Below are 21,440 nucleotides of genomic sequence, written 5' to 3' on the forward strand. Positions count from 1 at the left end.
CACCACAATTAGCAACCATCTTGATAACAATTTAACCAATCAATTGAATAAAAAGTGGAGCATTTGTGCATTAAAGTTGATTTTAAACCTTTGGGAACAATATGTGAAACACAATACAAACATCCAGATTGAGGTTAGAAGCTACAATAAGGAGACTTTTGAGCTAAATGATAACATCTCTCTCTCTCTCTGCCTGCTAGTTGGTTGGTTTGACTTGGAGAGGACATCAGGAAACTGTCTACACCTGAGTAAATTGGGTCTCAGCTTGTTAAAGTGGCTTAATTTCAAACATTTCTCTCTCCACCAGCTTGGTCAGTCATGGGGTTTATGTTTTGTTTGCATGTATCACACATTACACTCATCCATCACTGCTTTCATCACTGACCATAACTGACTAACATTGTTATTTTCTTTCAACTAAATTCCCAATAAGTGTTTCATTTTTAGAAACTGTATTCAGGATGCATCCCCTTGGGATCATGAATGTCTTTTCATAAGTTGTTAAGATATTTCATTCTCGGTTTAAACTGTGGACCAAACCATCATTACACAGACCAACACTTCCATCCATAAAGCTGCTAGAGTTGCTAAAAAAAACTCATAACCCTATAATCATGGTTGTCCGAGAGTGACTGAGTAAGTGATGGAGCTACATCATAGGTCCAAGTGTTGGGGGTTTTCCCATTGACCCGTGTTCTTTCCAAATGAATCAGCTGCACAGAGAAAGACTGTGTTTCCTGCTCCGAGCTTTGACGTTAAATGCAGTAAAGTCGGCTAAACTCTCATTTTAAACAGAAGCGTGTGTTTCCACATCCCAAACGATGAAAAGCAGCATTAAAAACCAGAGTCTTGCAGGTTAAAAATGTGACTCTTGAGGCTGTTATGTCAGTTAAAATGTGGGGTTGCTGCTCAAAATACTGTCAAAACTTTCATTTATAATTTCCACCACAGCCTCCGTGATCATTGACCAAGAAAGAGGCAGAAAATAGGGATCACAGAGGCGTTAATTCACCCCAAGTAACCCTAACCACTCAACAACACAGAATCAACACAAAGCTGCTAGAGTGGCTAAAAAGCGTGGTACTCTTCACAAGTTGATGTGTAAACATTGGTGGAACGTGGTGGAATCTGAACCACATTCGTAGGCGCCAAAAGAGACGATTTATCTTTTTTAATATAATAATATACTTTAAAGTTTTTCCTCTCTGAATCAAGCTGAGAGGCAAACATCGGCACCTCCCGCTCCCTATACCTCCCTCCGAGGATCCAGGGAGCGGCTTTATGAAGATGTCGGATCTGTGTGCGATTGTGAGTCCAATGGGTCATAAGGGCTTCGGGATAAGGGTGCTGTTGAGCAGACTGTGTATCGCGATCCGAGACTTCTAATAACCTCAAAAAGGCAGGCAGTAATTGAGGCGGCAGCTACTAATCCTCCATGCTGTAAACGGATAAAAAAATTATAACTCGCCCACCGGTTGAACCCGCCAGGCTCCCATCGTTCTGTCTTTTTCTGTTTAGGCCCCCTTTTTTACCACATATCCTGTCTGGGGGAAAAAAAGTTAGTATGCAAAGCAGTAAACCCACATACTGTGCTTCATCACATGCAGCAAAGTCGAAATGCTTAGTGCTGTCACTGCAGCCGGGAGATGTATAGAAAACGTACTGCGCGCAAATGGAAAAAGACTGATGTGCTGCACGGACAATACGAGTCCAGTAGAGTCTTAGACATTCCCAGAAGGCCCCAATTTCTCCAGTGGACATATTGTTATGGTAATGACTTTATGTGTGAACCAGTTCATTTTCATCTTTCTACCTCTCTAATCATCCCCATTCCTTTTATTGCCCCTCCCCCTCCCTTTCCCCTCCAAAAATTCAGCCTCATCTGTTCAATCAGGCGAGACAGATTCCTCGGCTTAATCCACCACTTTTTTTCACCCCCCCCTCCCCCCCCTCCCAGCAGAGAGGCAGCAAAGGGAAACAGACTGAGACGCAATATTACAGAGCAGGTCTGGTCTAACCTGTCCCGACGGGGAGCTCAAGTTTTTGTTCCTTCTGAATGGCATCTATCTATACTCACTGCCACCTAACGCAGAGAGAGAGAGAGAGAGAGAGAGAGAGAGAGAGAGACTGCAGAGCTTTTAATTAGAAATGGTCTGCGGTGCTTCATTTGAATATAAATGAACCCGCGAGGGAGAATATTTCTGTTCAGGTTTCTCACTTTCACAGCAGAGTGGATAGATGACATTATTATTAGGTTTCTAACCACGTCTCCAGATGTCATGCTAAATTAATGGAAGACATTAAGTTACTCGTTCGATACGGACAGTAATCTATTACCAGTGTTACCAGTCCATTACTGAGAGAGAAAAAAAGTTGTAATTAAATTACAGTTACTGTCAGACCTTTAAGATTTTACTCAGGAGGGTTTTTTCCTCATTTTTTAATATTTAACATGTTACTGAATACATATATTGCTGTTTTTAATTCTTTGAAATCAATATTTTTTGTTATATTTAGTAAATAAATCATGACGTGGGATTATTTGGAGCACACATGGACTTAAATGGAGTCACAGTACCAATTAAACCCACTTTATTCATCAAATATCTTTATTTTATATTCCAACATCTACATGAACTAATGAATACATTTTCAAATGAGAGATAAATGTTGCTTTATAAGAAATGATCTCCCTTATAAATCATGTCAGTATCCATGAAACACAGCTGGACTTAGATTTTGGTGCTTAATGGGAACATTTACCCTAACAGCTGATCTTAGATAGTTAGGGAGGGAGGGAGGAACGAAGGAAGGACAGAAGGAAGAAAGGAAGGGAGGAAGGAAGGAAGGAAGTAAGGACAGAAGGAAGAAAGGAAGGAAGGAAAATTTATGAAGGAAGGAAAGACAGAAGGAAGAAAGGAAGGAAGGAAGTAAAACAAGGAGGAAGGAAGAAAGGAAGGACAGAAGGAAGGAAGGAAGGAAGGAAGGAAAGGGAGAAAGGAAAGAAGGAAGGACAAAAGGACAGAAGGAAGGAAGGAAGGAAGGAAGGAAGGAAGGAAGGAAAATTTATGAAGGAAGGAAAGACAGAAGGAAGAAAGGAAGGAAAGAAGTAAAAAAAAGGAGGAAGGAAGAAAGGAAGGACAGAAGGAAGGAAGGAAGGAAGGAAGGAAGGAAGGAAGGAAAGGGAGGAAGGACAAAAGGACAGAAGGAAGGAAGGAAAGGGAGGAATGAAAGAAGGAAGGACAGAAGGAAGGAAGGAAAGAAGGAAGGAAGGAAGGAAGAAGGGAAGGAAGGAAGGAAGGAAGGAAGGAAGGAAGGAAGGAAGGAAGGAAGGAAGGAAGGAAGGAAGGAAGGAAGGAAGGAAGGAAGGAAAATTTACGAAGGAAGGAAAGACAGAAGGAAGAAAGGAAGGAAGGAAGTAAAAAAGGAGGAAGGAAGAAAGGAAGGACAGAAGGAAGGAAGGAAGGAAGGAAAGGGAGGAAGGAAAGAAGGAAGGACAGAAGGAAGGAAGGAAAGACGGAAGGAAGGAAGGAAGGACGGAAGGAAGGAAGGACAGAAGGAAGGAAGGAAGGACGGAAGGAAGGAAGGAAGGACGGAAGGAAGGAAGGACAGATGGAGGGAACATTTACCCTAACAGATGAAAACATTGGTTATAAAATGAGAAAAGTCATCAAATGTAATAAGTTACATTACTTTGATGAAGTCATTGAAATAGTTACATTACTTATTACATTTTAAATAGAGTAACTAGTCATCTGTAACCTGTTACATTTCTAAAGTAACCTTCACAACACTGATTACAACTTGGAAATACTAGTAATGGAGTATTTTATGCTGCTTTCTACTTCAATCTCTATAGGGAAATATTGTATTTTCTACTCCACTACATTTATATAACTACTATACTGCTGTTATGTTTGCACATTAAAGATATGATCAGCTTATAAAACACGATCCAGCCTTATGTCAAGTAAATTTTAGGCTGTATTTGAGTTCTTTAAGTTTTATTTTCTTATTTAAAAAAATGTGCCTGCGTGGAAGAGATACTTCTACTGTCTACTAACCCTTGTTTCAAGAATTTTCTAAACTAAACATTTCCCCAGTTTATTATTCTTTCTAGGCTGACCAGCCCTATAATCATGGTTGTCCAGTGAGTGACTGACTGAGTGAGTGCTGAAGTTACATCATTGGTCCAAGCGTTGGGGTTTTCCCATTGGCTGATGTTCTTTAGAAATGAATCAGATGTGCAGATAGAGAGAGAGACTGTGTTTCCTGCAGTGAAGTTGGTTTAAAACTAATGATAAACAGCAAATAATACCTCTCCTTCCATCTCCTCCTCCTTTCCTTCCATCCTCCTCCTCTCCTTAAATCTCCTCCTCCTCTCCTTAAATCTCCTCCTCTCCTTCCATCTCCTCCTCCTCTCCTTACATCTCCTCCTCCTCTCCTCACATCTACTCCTCCTCTCCTCACATCTCCTCCTCCTCTCCTTCCATCTCCTCCTCTCCTTCCATCTCTTACTCCTCTCCTCCTCCTCTCCTTCCATCTCCTCCTCCTCTCCTTCCATCTCCTCCTCCTCTCTTTACAATCTCCTCCTCCTCTCCTTCCATCTCTTACTCCTCTCCTTCCATCTCCTCCTCCTCTCCTTACATTTCCTCCTCCTCCTCTCCCAATATCTCCTCCTCCTCTCCTTCCATCTCCTCCTCTCCTTACATCTCCTCATCCTCTCCTTCCACCCCCTAACCCTTCTCCTTCCATCTCCTCCTCTCCTAACATCTCCTCCTCTCCTTCCATCTTCTCCTCCTCTCCCTGAAGAGAGAAGGAGGAGATTGAAGGAGAGGAGGAGGTGTCAGGTGAAGAGGAGGAGATGGAAGGAGAGGAGGAGGAGATGGAAGGAGAGGAGGAGGAGATGACAATTGATAGAAAGAAAGAAAGAAAGAAAGAGAAAGAATGAAAACTGAAAGAAAAGAAGAACGAAAGAGAGAAAGAAAGAAAAAGGATGAAAACTGAAAGAAAGGAAGAAAAGGATTACAATTGAAAGAAAGAAAGAATGAGAGAAAGAAAGAAAAGATGACAAAAGAAATAGAGAATGAATGGTTGCTATGGAAACACATAATGAGCTTCTTAATCTCAGCTAAATGTTTCTTTAATGTGAAGAAGTTGCGCAATCAAAGGCTCGGCTTCTTTTTTTAATCTCATTACAAACAAACAAAGAAGAGACGGAAAGAAGATAAAATACTCACAGGTTTTATTTAAGTTAATCTACAGAAGTATAATCAGCAGAATTTACTTATAGTAACAAAGTTCTGTCAAATGACCCGTTTAATAGCGGTGTAATTTCTAGGAGACGGGTTCATTTATTACAGAGTTATTATCACCAGCGCGTGAATATGTGAGCTAGTCGGGTTGAAATGGATTTTAACTACGTTGGGTAATATTTGGCAGTTTATTCTACAAGACCTCAGACTTCTAAAAGACCTCATTATTATTTTGGGTTATATTAAGTTTTATTAATAAACTTAAAAATGTTATTATTAAATCTTTGTTATGAAACTAGAAAGAAGAATGTTGGGAACTCACGACATCTGCAGTTTGAGTCCAGCTGCAGACTTTAATGTTAGTTGCATGTTTTTCTCCATTTCTCTCAAAACAAGAGGAGGAGGAGGAGGAGATGGAAGGAGAGGAGGAGGAGGAGATGGAAGGAGAGGAGGAGATGGAAGGACAAGAGGAGGAGGAGATGTAAGGAGAGGAGGAAGAGATTGAAGGAGAGGAGGAGGAGATGTAAGGAGAGGAGGAGGAGATGTGAGGAGATGTAAGGAGAGGAGGAGAGTTAAGGAGAGGAGGAGGAGATGTAAGGAGAGGAGGAGGAGATAAAAGGAGAGGAGGAGATGTAACGAGAGGAGGAGGAGATTGAAGGAGATGTATGAGAGGAGGAGAGTTAAGGAGAGGAGGAGGAGATGTAAGGAGAGTAGGAGGAGATAAAAGGAACGGAGGAGATGTAACGAGAGGAGGAGGAGATTGAAGGAGATGTAAGGAGAGGAGGAGGAGATGTAAGGAGAAGAGGAGATGGAAGGAGAGGAGGAGGAGATTTAAGGAGAGGAGGAGGAGAGTTAAGGAGAGGAGGAGGAGGAGAGGAGGAGGAGATGTAAGGAGAGGAGGAGGAGATGTGAGGAGATGTAAGGAGAGGAGGAGAGTTAAGGAGAGGAGGAGGAGGAGATGTAAGGAGAGGAGGAGATGTAACGAGAGGAGCAGGAGATTGAAGGAGATGTAAGGAGAGGAGGAGGAGATGTAAGGAGAAGAGGAGATGGAAGGACAGGAGGAGATGTAAGGAGAGGAGGAGATGGAAGGAGAGGAGGAGGAGATGGAAGGAGAGGAGGAGGAGAGTTAAGGAGAGGAGGAGGAGATGGAAGGAGAGGAGGAGGAGGAGTAAGGAGAGGAGGAGGAGATGGAAGGAGAGGAGGAGGAGTAAGGAGAGGAGGAGGAGTAAGGAGAGGAGGAGGAGTAAGGAGAGGAGGAGGAGATGTAACGAGAGGAGGAGGGTAAGGAGAGGAGAGGAGGAGGAGTAAGGAGAGGAGGAGGAGTAAGGAGAGGAGGAGGAGTAAGGAGAGGAGGAGGAGGAGTAAGGAGAGGAGGATATTCAGTAGTAGTGTCTATAATGTGAATTCCTCTCATCTTCTGTAGTGGTCACAGTAACATTTGCTGTTAAAAATATTCTGAAGTGTTTCACATTAAAAAAAAAAGGTTAATAAATGTAGATGCAAGAAAAATACTTTCCACTCACATCTCGAGGATGTTTGATTTGAAAGAGAACTTTTTTAATTCTAATTATAACTATTCTAATTATCTGTTCCTCCCCTCCTCCTCCTTCTCCTCCTCTTGCTCTTTCATCTGCTTCCCTCTGCAGATGTCTCTCCTCGTTTTTCACTCCTGCGTCGAGTGTTTTGTCAGACTGATGGTTATTTGGGGTGAATTAACTCTGCGCCCTCCCTCGCTCCTCTATGCAACCTTTTTCCTCCCTCTTTTTCTCTGTCGATGATTACAGAGGCTGGAGGTAATAAATTAAAGTTTTGACAGCATTTTGAGCAGCTGCCCAAAATTTAAATGATAAAACAGCTACAAGAGTCTCATTCTTTACCTGCAAGACTCGTGTTTTAATGCTGCTATTTATTATAAGTGTTTAGCCAACTTTACTGCATTTAATGTCAGTTTACTGCAGGAAACACAGTCTATCTCCTCCTCCTCTCCTTCCATCTCCTCCTTCTCTTCTTCCATCTCCTCCTCCTCTCCTTCCATCTCCTCCTCCTCTACTTCCATCTCCTCCTCCTCTTCTTACATCTCCTCCTCCTCTCCTTACATCTCCTCCTCCTCTCCTTCCATCTCCTCCTCCTGTCCTTCCATCTCCTCCTCCTCTTCTTACATCTCCTCCTCATCTCCTCATCTCCTCCTCATCTCCTCCTCCTCTCCTTACATCTCCTCCTCTCTTCCTCCTCCTCTCCTCACATCTCCTCCTCCTCTCCTTCCATCTCCTACTCCTCTCCTTACATCTCCTACTCCTCTCTTTACATCTCCTCCTCCTCTCTTTACATCTCCTCCTCTTCTCCTCCTCCTCTCCTTCTATCCCTCCTCCTCCTCTGCTTCCTTCTCCTCCTCCTCTTCTTACATCTCCTCCTGTCCTTCCATCACCTCCTCCTCCTCATCCTCTTCTTAACTCTCCTCCTTCTCTCCTTCCTTCTCCTCCTCCTTTCCTTTCATCTCCTCCTCTTCTCCTTCCATCTCCTCCTCCTCTACTTCCATCTCCTCCTCCTCTTAACTCTCCTCTTCCTCTCCTTCTATCTCCTCCTCCTCTCTTTAAATCTCCTCCTCTTCTCCTCCTCCTCTCCTCCTCCTCTCCTTAACTCTCCTCCTCCTCTCCTCCTCACACCTCCTACTCCTCTCTTTACATCTCCTCCTCCTCTCCTAACATCCTCCTCCTCCTCCTCCTCCCTCCTCACACCTCCTCCTCCTCTCCTTACATCACACAAACTGATTCAGCTTTTAAACCTTTAATAAGAGGCGCTGCTTTCTCACCTTCCTGTCATTGAGAGAAGTTCATTAGTGTTGTTCTATTAAAATGTCGGCGCCTCTCTTTCACCCCCGAGCCAAAGAGGCCGCCCTGCTTCTTCTTCATCTTCTTTTTAATTATCGTATGTTTAAAGCATGTTTGGGTTTACAGGAAGTAGCTTCAGGACACAAAGCAGTCAGATATGAACACAGTTAGAAAGCTCATTAAGATGCAGCTTAATGACATCACTGCTGCAGGCGACCAGGAGCGTTAACTACTAACGTCTTCATGATGTCAAAGGGAGAAGAGCTAAAGTCATATCTTTCTTTCTTTCTTTCTTCTTTCTTTCTTTCTTTCTTTCTTTCTTTCTTTCTTTCTTTCTTTCTTTCTTTCTTCTTCTTTCTTTCATGATGCTGCACTGTAAATTAGTTTGTCTTTGTCAAAGTCTTTAAGATGCAGAGCCAAAGTCTAATCGTTCCTTTTCTTTCATTCTTTCTGTCTTTCTTTATTTTTTTATTTTTTTCAATTGTCATCCTTTTCTTTCTGTCTTCCTATCTTTCAGTTTTCATCCCTTTCTGATATTTCGTTCTCTCTTTCTCTTTCTTTCTTTCTCTCCTTCTTCCTTTCTTTCTTTTTTCTTTCAGTTTTCATCCCTTTCAAATATTTTTTTCTCTCTCTCTTTCTTTCTTTCTCTCCTTCTTCCTTCCTTTATTTATTTCAGTTTTCATCCCTTTCAGATATTTTTCTCTCTTTATCTTTATTTCTCTTTCTTCCTTTATTTCTCTCTTTTTCTTTCTTTCTTTCTCTCCTTCTTCCTTCCTTTCTTTATTTCTTTCAGTTTTCATCCCTTTCAGATATTTTTTCGTTCTTTTTCTTTCTTTCTTTCTTTCTTTCTCTTTCTTTCTTTCTCTCTCTTTCTTCCTTCCTTCACTGTAAAGGAGTCTTCCTTTCTTTCTCTTTCTCTCTTTCTTTCTTTCTCTCTCTCTTTGTCTTTCTTTCTCTCTTTTTCTTTCTTTCTCTTTCCTTCTTCCTTTCTTCACTGTAAATGAGTGTGTCTCTCTGTTTTACTCTCTTTCTTTCTTTCTCTCTTTCTTTCTTCATCTCTTTCTTTTTGTTTTTTTCTCTCTCTTTCTTTCTTTCTTTCTTTCTCTTTTCTTCCTTTCTTCACTGTAAATGAGTGTGTCTCTATCACACGGAGAGGATTTGAAGCTAAAGTCAAATCTAAAACCTCACACGTTGGGTCTAAATAACAAACCTCGGCGGACGGAGACGGAGCGCTCCACATTCCTGCCGTCGGCCGCATTACTCACGGAATAAATGATGACTCCGAAATGAAAGAGTGGCAGATTAATATTTGATGTGTAAGGCATTCAAAATGCAGCGGCACACAAAAGAGAGAAGAGATGGTGGCCGCCTCGAGTCAGACTGAATAAACCCCGACAAACAACCTCCAAAAAAACACTTTGAGCAAAGTCTGATGGGGGGAGGAGGAGGGAGGAGGGAGGAGGGAGGAGAGGGGAGGAGGAGGGAGGAGAAGGGGGCATTTATCAGGACAGTGTTTGCAATCTGAAACCTTTACTTTCTTAATTTCTTAGGATGATAAACTCTACTTTCCCTCCACAATGTTTTTTTTTCCTCTCAGTTTTTTTTTTTCTTCCACCAAAAGAAAACAAAAAAAAAGCCGCTGCAGCATCTCACATTTCAGCTGTCAGGAAATACTCGGGAAGGGAACACTAACGCTTCTTTAGCAGCTCAAATATTTACTTTTGTTTGAAGTGTACGGAGAGACAGGAAGGATAAGATGGAGAAAAAAGAAAGAAGAAGAAGAGAGAAGAGAGGAGCAGAGGTTGACAGAACAGGTGTGAGTCAAAATGATGAATGTCACACTTCAGTGGTAAATAGTGAATGGATTTCACTTATAGACTTTATAGGCTTCTGACCACTCACACACACACACACACACACACACACACACACACACACACACACACACACACACACACACACACACACACACACACACACACACACACTGATAGAGGCTTCCATGCAAAGTTTCATCATCTCACTGTGATGAAACTAGCTTCACTTATACATGAAACTATACTAAACCCTGACGAACCCGAACAAAAGTTTAACTTCCCTAAACTTTAATGTAATGAGCTACGACAGGTTAGCGTTGCACACTTATCGGAAATGACAATAGACAATTAGCTAGTTATCGTTCTCGGTACCAAAACATTACAGACTAGAGCCCGACCAGCATATCACAGATATATATCAGTATCAGTGTTTATGCTGTACGATATGTGCTGATTTAAAAAATAAATAAATATATATATAGAGAGCATAATTTAAGTATATATATATACGTATTGATCACTGTAGTAACAATGTCCTCCTACCCCTTCTTTCTTTCTTTCTTTCTTTCTTTCTTTCTTTTCTTTCTTTCTTTCTTTCTTTCTTTCTTTCTTTTTCTTTCAATTGTTATCATTTCTTTCTTTCATTGTTTCAATTGTCATCCTTTTCTTTCTTTTTTTCTTTCTTTCTTCCTTTCTGTCTTTCTTTCTTTCAGTTGTCATATCTTTCTTTCTTTCTTTCTTTCTTTCTTTCTTTCTTCCTTTCTGTCTTTCTTTCTTTCAGTTGTCATCCTTTTCTTTCTTTCTTTGTTTCTTTCAAATGTCATCCTTTTCTTTCGTTCAGTTGTCATCCTTTTCTTTCTTTCTTTCTTTCTTTCAGTTGTCATCCTTTTCTTTCTTTCTTTCTTTCTTTCAGTTGTCATCCTTTTCTTTCTTTCTTTTTTCTTTCTTTCAGTTGTCATCCTTTTCTTTCTTTCTTTCAAATGTCATCCTTTTCTTTCTTTCTGTCTTTATTTCTTTCAATTATCCTTTTCTTTCTTTCTTTCTTTCTTTCAATTATCCTTTTCTTTCTTTCTTCATTTCTTTCTTTCTTTCTTTCTTTCTTTCTTTCTTTCTTTCTTTCTTTCTTTCTTTCTTTCTTTCTTTCTTTCAGCTACGGAGCCAACATGGCGACCCTTGAGGTGAGAAGTGTCCATAGCTGCACACTCAACTATCTGCCTGTTCTGAGTGAAACCACCCAGGTTCTCACAGTAAATGGACTGAACTTATACTTAGTGCTGCATGTCTCCATACTTCTCAACACACTTTAAGTGTAACTACAGAAGTGCGCAATTTAAGTCCCAGCATGAGTGTCGACCCTGAAGAGTCATCCTGGTGGTTTCATAATAATCATATTCTAGAAAAAAAATAATTCAGCAGCTCAGTCAGATCATTACAGTTGAGCTGACCTCGTGATAGAAGACCAGAAACCAGCTGGAGCTCCTAAACCGCTGGAATATTTCCTTAAAAGCGAGCCAAGCTAGTTCAGCGTTGCACCGCATTTCCCATAAATGTCTTTTATAATTGTAGCGTGGATGCACATATAAAAGAGAGGAATTTTTTGATGGCTAGTATCGGTTATCTGGCGGGTTTTTGCACCAGCACAGCACACGTACGTAGATGATGCAGACTTCAAAAAGTGGTCTAAGTATTGACAGTTAATACGTTAATAGCGTCCGATTCTTTTTATAACTTGAACTTGAAGCATTTGAACTAATAAAGAAATGAATTCACATTTTTAAAGAGCTCAGTCTTTAAAAAGGATAAAGAAAGATGAATTTTGTTGAGCAAATTTTAAAACATGACACAAACTCTTCTCCAAACATTGTCAGCTATCTCATCACGGCGAGTGTTTTGCAGAATGAGTTTTAACTTTGACGGACTTCGTCAGGAACTTCGGCGTAATTTTACGGGGCCGGGTTGAGGTTTACTTGATGCTGATTGGGTATACTCAAAGTGGGATGTGATGTCTACAGAAAGAGCCCAAAATAAGCAGCATTTTTTAAATCCAGCAGAAGAAGAACAGTAGTAGAAAGCGTCTACACTGCTGGGAAGAAGAAGAAGCAGAAGAAGAAGAAGAGGAAGAAGGAGAAGAAGAAGAAGAAGAAGAAGAAGAAGAAGAAGAAGAAGAAGAAGAAGAAGAAGAAGAAGAAGAAGAAGAAGAAGAAGAAGAAGAAGAAGAAGAAGAAGAAGAAGAAGAAGAAGAAGAAGAAGTAAAAGAAGACAAGATGTATGATAAGTGGACAGACGATGAGATGCAGACATTGCTGGCATACTACGGCAACAAGGAGATTCAGAGGGGGTTTGAATCCTCGCTGCGAAACATCTGCAGGTTACTCTGTACGAGTTCTCAGAGTTAGAAAGAAATATGAACATCCACATTTAACTTAACCATCACCTGCTTGATAAGAAAAAAAAAAGTTTTCCCCAAGAGTGTTTTGCTAGTAAGAAAGCAGGCACATATTGCACGATACTTGAAGAGTGATTACAAAAGCTTGCAGCTGGATATAAATTTCTAGAGGATTTAATTTTAAAGGCGAACAATTTCTATATATGCAGAAGCACTTGACGAGTTATGAGAAGGATTACAACTACAGAAAACAACTGAAGCTAACTCCAAAAAAAAAGTGTTTGTGCACATAAATATGTCGAGACCAGAGTGAGAATATATGAATCTGTTGGGATGAGGGGGGTGTATGAGGTGTTAAAAGTGACATTTTTGAGAGTAAAAGTCCAACCTGTTGAGCCGATGACACCAGCTGCAGTTGAAGTTGATCTGTGAGGAGATGCACGAGCTACAGGTGTTGAACTGGAGACACGCTGGAGAGCAGAAAGATCAAAATAAGTCAAAGATTTCATCAATAACATACAGCCCAAGAAGAAGTCTTTAGGCCGTATAATGATAAGAAATACATCAAGTAATACTTTTTTCAGAGGGCTATACTGTGGACAGTGTTATGATTGAGCCACTAAATCTCTCTTACTGGGTAAAGGAAACATTTCCACCGCTGTAGAGTTAGTGATCCTGGTCTTTGTCAGTTCCACACGGTGGTACTCGTAGATTGTCCTCCGCCTCACGTCTAGATTTTGGAGAAAGAAGAAGAAGAAGCAGATGGGAGGGGGGGGGGGGAGGGAAGGACACAGAGACAGAGAGAGAGAGAGAGAGAGAGAGAGTGTGAGTGAACACAAACCATCACAAATCTTCCACCCTGAGATAAAAACTGGGACAAGTGGTCCCTGAAGAACGAATAGAGAGAGAAAGAGAGAGAGTGCGAGGCAGAATCAGGTCATATTGCGATGCTGCCACACTACTTTATTTCTCCCCCGTTCTCTCTTTGTCCCAGAGTGTCGGCCCCCGCCACTTGGCAATGGCCGGTATAGCAATTTCCCCCGGGAGCTGATATCAATCAGACCCTGTTGAAAAGTCGGCCCTTCCCAGTCATCTGTAACAGCGAGTCATCAGCCCCGCGTAAGATGGAGCGATTGATTAGATACATCATTGACTCTCATTGCGTTCTCGCCCCTTATCACTCACATGTGCCCCCCCGTGTAAAATGGGGGACGCTTGACTTTTGCTGGCCATGCATCTTCAGTGTCATTGGTGTGGAAGTGGGAGACGACGGGGAAAGATGTAATAGATCTTTTGGTAAAGTTAAAAAGGGTTTTTTTGTATGTAATATCTAATCAGGATGTGTTAAATAGTGGTTAATTTAAACTCTAATTGGATTTTTATGAGTTCTATACAGCTAACCCAGAAGGGAGTCAGTACATTTTAAAACTTGCATCACTCAATATATAATCATTCTTACAGTGCTTTGTATTTGCTTGATCAATGAGGTACAAAATTGAAATTCAATACAGCAGACTATGGTCTTGCATAGCAAGTTTCATCCATTATGTGATAAATGCATATTCATTCTCACATCTGTGTGTTAAAATGAAGCTGAAGCATGCAGATGATTGGTGTAGCTTAACATAAAGATAAAAAACTCCTTTGAAAGCAACTTTAAAACTCAGTAATTAACATGTTTTATCTTATTTGTTCATTCTAAGTTGTGTTTTTTGTATTTAACTTACAGATATAAGAGTTGCATGAAAATAAATCTCTCTAACCAGATTTTGAAATGTCTCATTTTTACTTTTTTCAGTGTTCAAAAACTCAAAAGTCCAAGTTATATAAGTTGCTCAAATTCAGTAGACCAGCACCCAGAACTTCTTGTCTCACTCTCAGCCAGAAAGCGAATAACCAAATGTCAAACTGTCCTTTTTAACACTATTCAAGGTTGCTCCTTTGCATGGTCGATTGATTTTTTTTCTTGGTGTGGGAATTGTTGGCTGAGCTTGATCCAGTATTGTTCTTCTCATACAAGAGGATGTTGTTCCCCTGCAGACCTGCTTGGCTGATTACACTCTAGACAACTGATCAAAGCAGCTAATGTGAGCCAGCTCAGTCTATCCTGAGACTAAGACCACCCTTCCTTTCCCTCCTCTCCTTCCCTGGTGACTGACTTCCTCTAGCCTCTAGCAAAGGGATTATCAGGTGCCTAATGACACGGCAGGGGCCAGAGGAAGGTCAGTTCCCCCGCCTGGGGCTGCTGATGTGTGGGCAGACTGTACAGCATGGCTGGTCTCTAGTTTATGGTGGAAGGAAGCCACAAATCAGATCAATTATAGCCTAGACTCAGCCTCAGCATAAACAACACCTAATTCCCATTGATACTATCAAACAAAGGCGGTTTTGTATAAGTGTGTCATCAATTACGCACGAGAGGGTCAATAAACGCATATTCAATTTAAAATCCAGAGAAAGTAATACACTCGCACGGTTATCGCCCTCTTAAGCAATAAAAACCTATTGGAAAAAATATTGCTGCTTACATATTTACTTGGATAAAATCACAATTACAGGCAGCCTCTTCATCCATAAAGCTGCATGGAAATCAATAGAAATGTGATGTGAGGACAGAGAGTTTAGAAATCAATAGTGCAGTAATGGCAGGCTCGCTCTGCCCCTCTTATCAGACTTCAAACCAGCTGTTTGTACTGTACACAAAATAATACAATACATACAATCGACTTCTTTATCGTCATTATTACACATTTAGCTCTTTGGTATCGGCAGTATATTAAATCACAATGCTTCAGCTTAGGTGAGTTCAAGATGAGATTCATTTTTACTGATAATAAAACCTACAAATAGAAAAATAAGGGTCAGTGACAAATAAGGGTTGGCAAGATGAGCAAATTCAAAAGTATCTTAAAAATAGTTTTAAAAGCAGCATAAGGTTCAGTTTTATATCATTTGAAATGACATTTGCACCATTTTTTACCAAAAGTAAGACTGAATGCTCCTGAAAATGTCAAATGGTGTAACCACAAAAGAATGATATTAAATATTGTATCACCTACAGTGTATTTAAGTGGACTTATACTAATAATTACTTCATTTAAAACAATGTAAATGTTTCCTGGTCTCCATGGTTACCAGATGAAATGTAATATTTAGAACAATTGTATTCCATTACCTTTATTTAATATAAGAAGTTATAATGTAAGATCATGACAAACTAGTTGATATGGTGTTTTATTGACAATTTACTGTTTTTAAGCAAGTTGAATTATTTGGTACAAAGTTTTTATGGTTACACCACTTAGACATTTTTGCCATAATCCTCTAATATATTCTCTCAAAATGGATTAAAAGCAGAAATTTGATGCTGGGTCCACAAAAAAAGAATGTGTGCAAATTATTCATACGTTTATTTTCACATTTTAACCCTTGACTAAACCTCATGGACACAAAAAAACACTCATTGACCCATAAATAAAATAACATCCATACACTGTGCATAATTAACAGCTCAGGTTTTGGCGTCTTGCTGCTGTGGGTAAAGATTATTAATCCAAGTAGATGAAATATGATTTGAAAAGCAAGGAGGCAGCTTTGGCATCATAACACCATTTTAATAATAACACAGTGTGACTAATAATGTCTAATCTGACCTTTGGGAAAGCCTGAATCCTCACATGTGCTTGTACCTGACCTGTTAATTACAAACCCCGACCAACATCCACACACCCACCAATCTCCCCTCTCATCATTGCCTGTAACTGCATGTGCTGTGGGCCCCGCTCTGCCTGGAGGCTGTGCGAAATGTTTCATCTGAGCGTTTAATCTGAAGTGAAGCTATAGTGGATTAAACACATCTGGTTGCCATGGTTGCTGTGCAGTAATTGGCTGCAGAGACACTTTACTGAGTTGAGATTCTTCTCCTTGCGGTGGTGGTGGTGGAGCCTGCAGCGGTCATGGCTCTCCTGTCTCTTTCTGTCCCTGTCAAGATGAAGGCTTAATGCACTCGGGACGTGAAAACTTAGCATACCAAGTATCAGAGCGCATTTAGTATCTGGCATAACTGTCTTGATGCATCATGAAAAATCTGTCAAAATATTTTTCTTTCACCGAGATAAACGGCGTCAAAATGAGATCTGAGGCTTCATTTTTTTTCAGTTTAAGTAATGAAATTTCTCTGCAGCAACAGGAGATGTGATATATACTGAGTGTAAGAACAAAGTGGGGACTCGGGTCACATATAGCTATAACTGTCCTATAAACTGAGCCTTCTGGTTGGGATCAGAGGGACTCCCTACAGAGAAATGAACATCTGTGGCGTCCGACTACTCCATGAATAACTGCTGATTCTTGGTTTTTCTAAAGGTGAGTCTTTATCTATCTATGCATACTCCTCTCTATCACTGAGGACTATTATTACAGGAACCTCTGATCTTCCCTGCTGCATCATTTGCTCTCTAAAACAGAAGCTTTGCCTTGCTGCTCACCAGACACGTCAAACCCATCTTAGAAATCACAGGTGCCGGATGCAAATACTGCCCTTTTCTTATCAGATGTGTCCGTGAACTTGTGCCCTTTGCAAATATCACCTGGTTTGTTGCACAGCGAGAAAACAAAGCCTTTCTTTGTTTCAGATGCTGCAAGGGTTTATTAGCTTTAGCAATTGACCTAAACTCCCTTCGCAAACAGTGATTGTTCAATCATAGCTTAAAGAGGTTCTTCTCAGCCTTTACAAAACCAAAACATAAAAAACAGAAGTCTATTGAGTGAATTAAAGAGTTTATCTACTTTAACATGAGCTACAATTGTTAAAATATCTGGCTAACCGGCTTAATATCAACAGTATTAACTGTAGCTGCTAGGTAATACTGGATGCTATTAAGGTTTACAGTTACTATAGTTAATTATGCTTGTATGATTGTGCACATATACGCCTTTATGAAACACTTTGGTGCAACGTCTGTTTGCAAAGTCTGTACTCTATCTTTTCAATTTGAGGAAGTTTGGATTCCAGCAACCCCAGCTAGCTTGAACAAATACAGCATTACATCTATTAGTCCTCCTCTTTAAAGCCTATTATCTGATCTTATCTATCAATACGTAGAAGGACTATCTCAAAGCTGTTTAATTACATAAATCATGAACCTGTGAAGACGCTAACTGTTTGCCTAAGACATGTGCAGTAGCTTTAGCCTTAGCCTTAATTAGCATGATATCATGTATTTAGGCATTGTGTAAAATATATAAACACATTTTCATCAGGTTTGTGTTTTAAGATAGGCCAGCAAGAATAATTAGTTGTTTTTTTAACCAACTCATGGGTCAAATTTACGTTAGCTACATTACAGTACGTTAAAATGTACGTTAGCTACATTACATACGTTAAAATCTACATTAGCTACATTACGTGACATTAAAAATTGACCTGCAACAGTCGCCATCTCAGCACAGAAAATCAAAGGTCACCTGCTAGAAATGAGAAGCCTACTTTTTTCTATTTCTGTTGGAAATCGAGGACTCATTGTGTAAAAAAGTACTGAGAATTTTAAACTGTTAAATGAGGCTGTAAAAGTTATTATGAACCGCATTACAGAAAGCTTGACAGGTGTAACAACAACAAGAGCGAGCTTAGCAAACACTCAATTAACAACCTGTCTCAAGTGTTCACACCTCATCTGGATTTAATGTGTTATAAGTAAATGAGGGCAAGACAGGTACTGGTTCAGTTGTTTGCATCTGACACAGTTCAGTTTCAGCTTTTGAAAAGTAGCTTTAGATGTATTTAGCACTCAGAGAGACAGAATCAGCTCAGTGATCATTTCAGATGATTATCAGAGTGGAAAATAAGGGAGAACACAAACTCCTCAGAGACATCAGTCATGTTCAACACACCATCTCAGTCTCAATCTGCTTCCAGCCAGGATTTCATCACTTCATAACCGAGCAGTTGCACATACTGGTTTCATCACGCTGTGTCAGAGGCTTCAAAGACAGTTTGGTTTATAAAGTCTAAGGGGAGCACGTTAACAGGTTCAATATACAAATCTCTCATTGCTGAGTGCAGTCTTCTTGAAAGAGGTTTTAAAGAAAAAGCCTTCATACAAGACAGAAGCAAAGTCCGTGCAAGAAACTCAAAGAAAGTGGTGCTTTGAAGAATTGTATTACTATTAAACTTAAACTTAACTTAAACTTGTCTTACTACATATTACATTTATACATCAAGATGCCAGCCGTGAGATGAAAAAAGCCTTTCTTATTCAAAGGGTTTAAAGTTATGATATATGATATATGTTATCCAAACTTCACACAGTCAATCAAAACAAAGTTTAAATTACTGAATAAATCATATTTGACAACTCATTATTGTGACAGACTTTGAATCAGAGCCACAGAGAGAACGAGAAGGGAGACTGCGGATGAAAAGGTTTGAAGTGTCTCAACTTTGCTCGCGTTTGCTTTAGATTAATGCGCCTAAATTGATCCAAAGCGAATGGGAGAGGCAGATGTGGAGCTCTGCCCACTGAGAGGCCGAACAAGAAGTGTGTGGGGAAGACGTGATGACAGTCGGAGCTAAAGCAGAAACAGACGTGGTTGAAGTCAAGCTATGAGATGCAGAAGGGCCAATAAGAGGATGATGAAACAATACAGTCAGCTAAGTTATTTAAGAAACTTATGAGAGACTTACTCACTGGATTAATTGAAAGTTTACCCTTCACTATAGGCTCCACCCCCCTTAGTTACTGTTGCTACGTGTTTCCATTCCGGAATGCTGTTACCATGACAGCAGGTGCCAGATTTAAAACTTGGAATTCTCTGTAGCCTTGGAAACAAAACTAGCTTTTCTTTTCTAGCCATCAATCATTGGTTTGTCAGCTAAAACGATAACTGTCGCTGCAAGATTTGATCAACTGTGGCTAGCTAGCTAATTAATGCTAATATTAACTCTGTCAGATGGTTTTAAATTATGTCTCCAGTTGACTTTTGATGTTTCCAGTGGAATTTTTTGAAAATGGTGCATTCAATGGCTACACAGGCATATAATATCATGCTAAAAGACTGAAGTTAAAGCTACAAGTTTATAATAGTATTATAATATAGTATTGTGATAATAATAATGTCATTAAAATGTTCTAACACAACTATTTGGAAGCCTAGTACAGAAAACATGAGTATTAAACATAGGTATTAAATTGAATTGGCTTAAAGATGGTGCCCTATTCATTGCTATGAAAGTTGCCCAGTGATGCATGAAGTCATAAAATCATCCTGTATTTCTGTATTATTTTGGGGCTTTAATTGTATGTGCACTAGAGACTTCCATTGGCCGAGCCAGGTGACTTCTGGTTGACTCTTCGCTCACTGGGGATAAAATAATTTAATAATCCTGCTCTTGTAGACTGTTAAAATGTTATTGGATCAAATGGATCGAATTCTGATAATAAAACGAATCATTTCACAGGGCTGTGAAGGAAATATGCTTTTTGGGCCAGCGTGCATCATGTCATGGACCTGGAAGTTGTAATTACACATTTGACCACTTTGTCAAATTGGCTTCGAAAGCCCGGTGCTCTTCCTGGGAGCTTGATGTGGACAAGCAAAACAGAGATTTGATTCTACTGTAGTATTAGTATTTTGAATTTCTATTTTCTCTTATTGAGGATGAATAGCAACTGATGCGTTTGGTAAATGTACTACTACGAGGTGTTAGTGCAACAAGTTTGAACAGGATTACTGGAGTGCAAAACGAAATAAAAACCTGCTAACGTTAGCCAAGCATCTTGGCTCCAACACAGTGGATGTTCCAGTCCTGACCAAGGCTTTCAGTGTTTGCAGTTAGTTAGCACCAACACACTGTTTAATCTATTTCTACCAATTCTGCACTTCTGTTTTGGTTTCAAAAGATTTTTTTTAAAAGGTATGGCCCTCAAAACACTGTAAAACTATGACTACAAATCCAAAGCTTGATTGGACATTTGCTGTTTGGGAGGCGTTTAGTGGACAGTCAATTACACAATTCAATCATTCATAGTTTTCTGGGTTCCAGTTTGCATTTTTTATAATTCCGATGTTCTTTCTTTGCACAACTGAACAGATGTAAGATATAAATGTCTGTGTTTGAAACTCACTTGGTATCTGCTGGATCTTGTGGACCACCACGAAGGCATCAGACAGGCCCACCTTTACCGGGTGATTGACAGAGCTGATCTGTGCCACCTCAATAGGGATCTGAAATAGAAGACGGGAAAATCAATTACCAGGGCCTCGACAATCTGTCTCAGACAGGATGGAAAACAGGAGCAGGCCACAACAGTCTGACAGCACTGACAATTCAACCAATTTATGACCATCTCCCACAGGAATCTGCTGAGGCATTATGCAACTTCAACGAGCATATGGCTATCTTTGGTGGGTTGAATAAATATATCAGACACAGCAGGGACAGAAATGAGCAACAACTTTGGGAAAACTGACTTCTTTCAGAGACCAAAAATAGGCTCAAACTAATGTTGGTTGTTAGGCAAATGATAGAAAGGGAAGATTCAATACTTAGAGCCCCTGACATTTAGGTCAACATATCTTTGAATCTGGTGTTTTGGCACCATAGGAGAGGACTCAGAGATGAATATTTAAAGACGATATAAAAATACATTGATGGTGCTGCTCAGCTGCTCTGAACACGCCTTCTAATGATAGAGGTTCATGTAATAACTCAGATTACATGTAATGGTCAGGTTGCTCTTTTGAGAACAATAGCAGCAGCATAATGAAACAAGAGTAAAAAAAAACTACAGTAGCTTTTAGTTCAACTCTTCTAATATGTGAAAATTGGTCTTAGTCATAAAAGCAGCAGCCCCGTGGTTGTAACAATTGCAATTATCATAGATCATTACTTAGTTGTTGCAGTTCACAGTCACAGTGTCTCTGCAGAAGTCTCTGTTGGAAATCATTTTTCATTTTCACATCTTTTTTCTCTGTTCAACCGAGTTGTTTTTCTGCACATATTTTAAAATTTTGATATTCATAGACCCCATCAGGACATCTAAGAGACAGTTTGTCTCACATGCAGCGAGAAAAATAATATTACAGAATGTGTTTATGTGTGTGTAAGTGTGTTTATCAACTGAAGTAATGTTTTTTTAGGCAGTGCCCACCA

The 21,440-nt window shown here is 39.9% G+C and overlaps 1 protein-coding gene across 1 annotated transcript in view; it reads right to left on the reverse strand.

The window, feature by feature from the left end:
• The window catches only part of plxdc2b (plexin domain containing 2b), a 140,786-nt gene that overhangs the window by 21,982 nt on the left and 97,364 nt on the right, over window positions 1-21,440 (reverse strand). The window contains exons 6-8 of the mRNA XM_062441833.1: window positions 20,413-20,512; window positions 12,921-13,016; window positions 12,675-12,756 (exon numbers count right to left, since the gene is read on the reverse strand). Of these exons, the coding sequence (XP_062297817.1) occupies window positions 12,675-12,756; window positions 12,921-13,016; window positions 20,413-20,512 (278 nt within the window). The remainder of the gene's footprint in view (window positions 1-12,674; window positions 12,757-12,920; window positions 13,017-20,412; window positions 20,513-21,440) is intronic.

This window comes from Scomber scombrus, chromosome 20 (genome assembly GCF_963691925.1).
Source record: "Scomber scombrus chromosome 20, fScoSco1.1, whole genome shotgun sequence".
In the NCBI taxonomy this organism is placed as follows: Eukaryota; Metazoa; Chordata; class Actinopteri; order Scombriformes; family Scombridae; genus Scomber; species Scomber scombrus.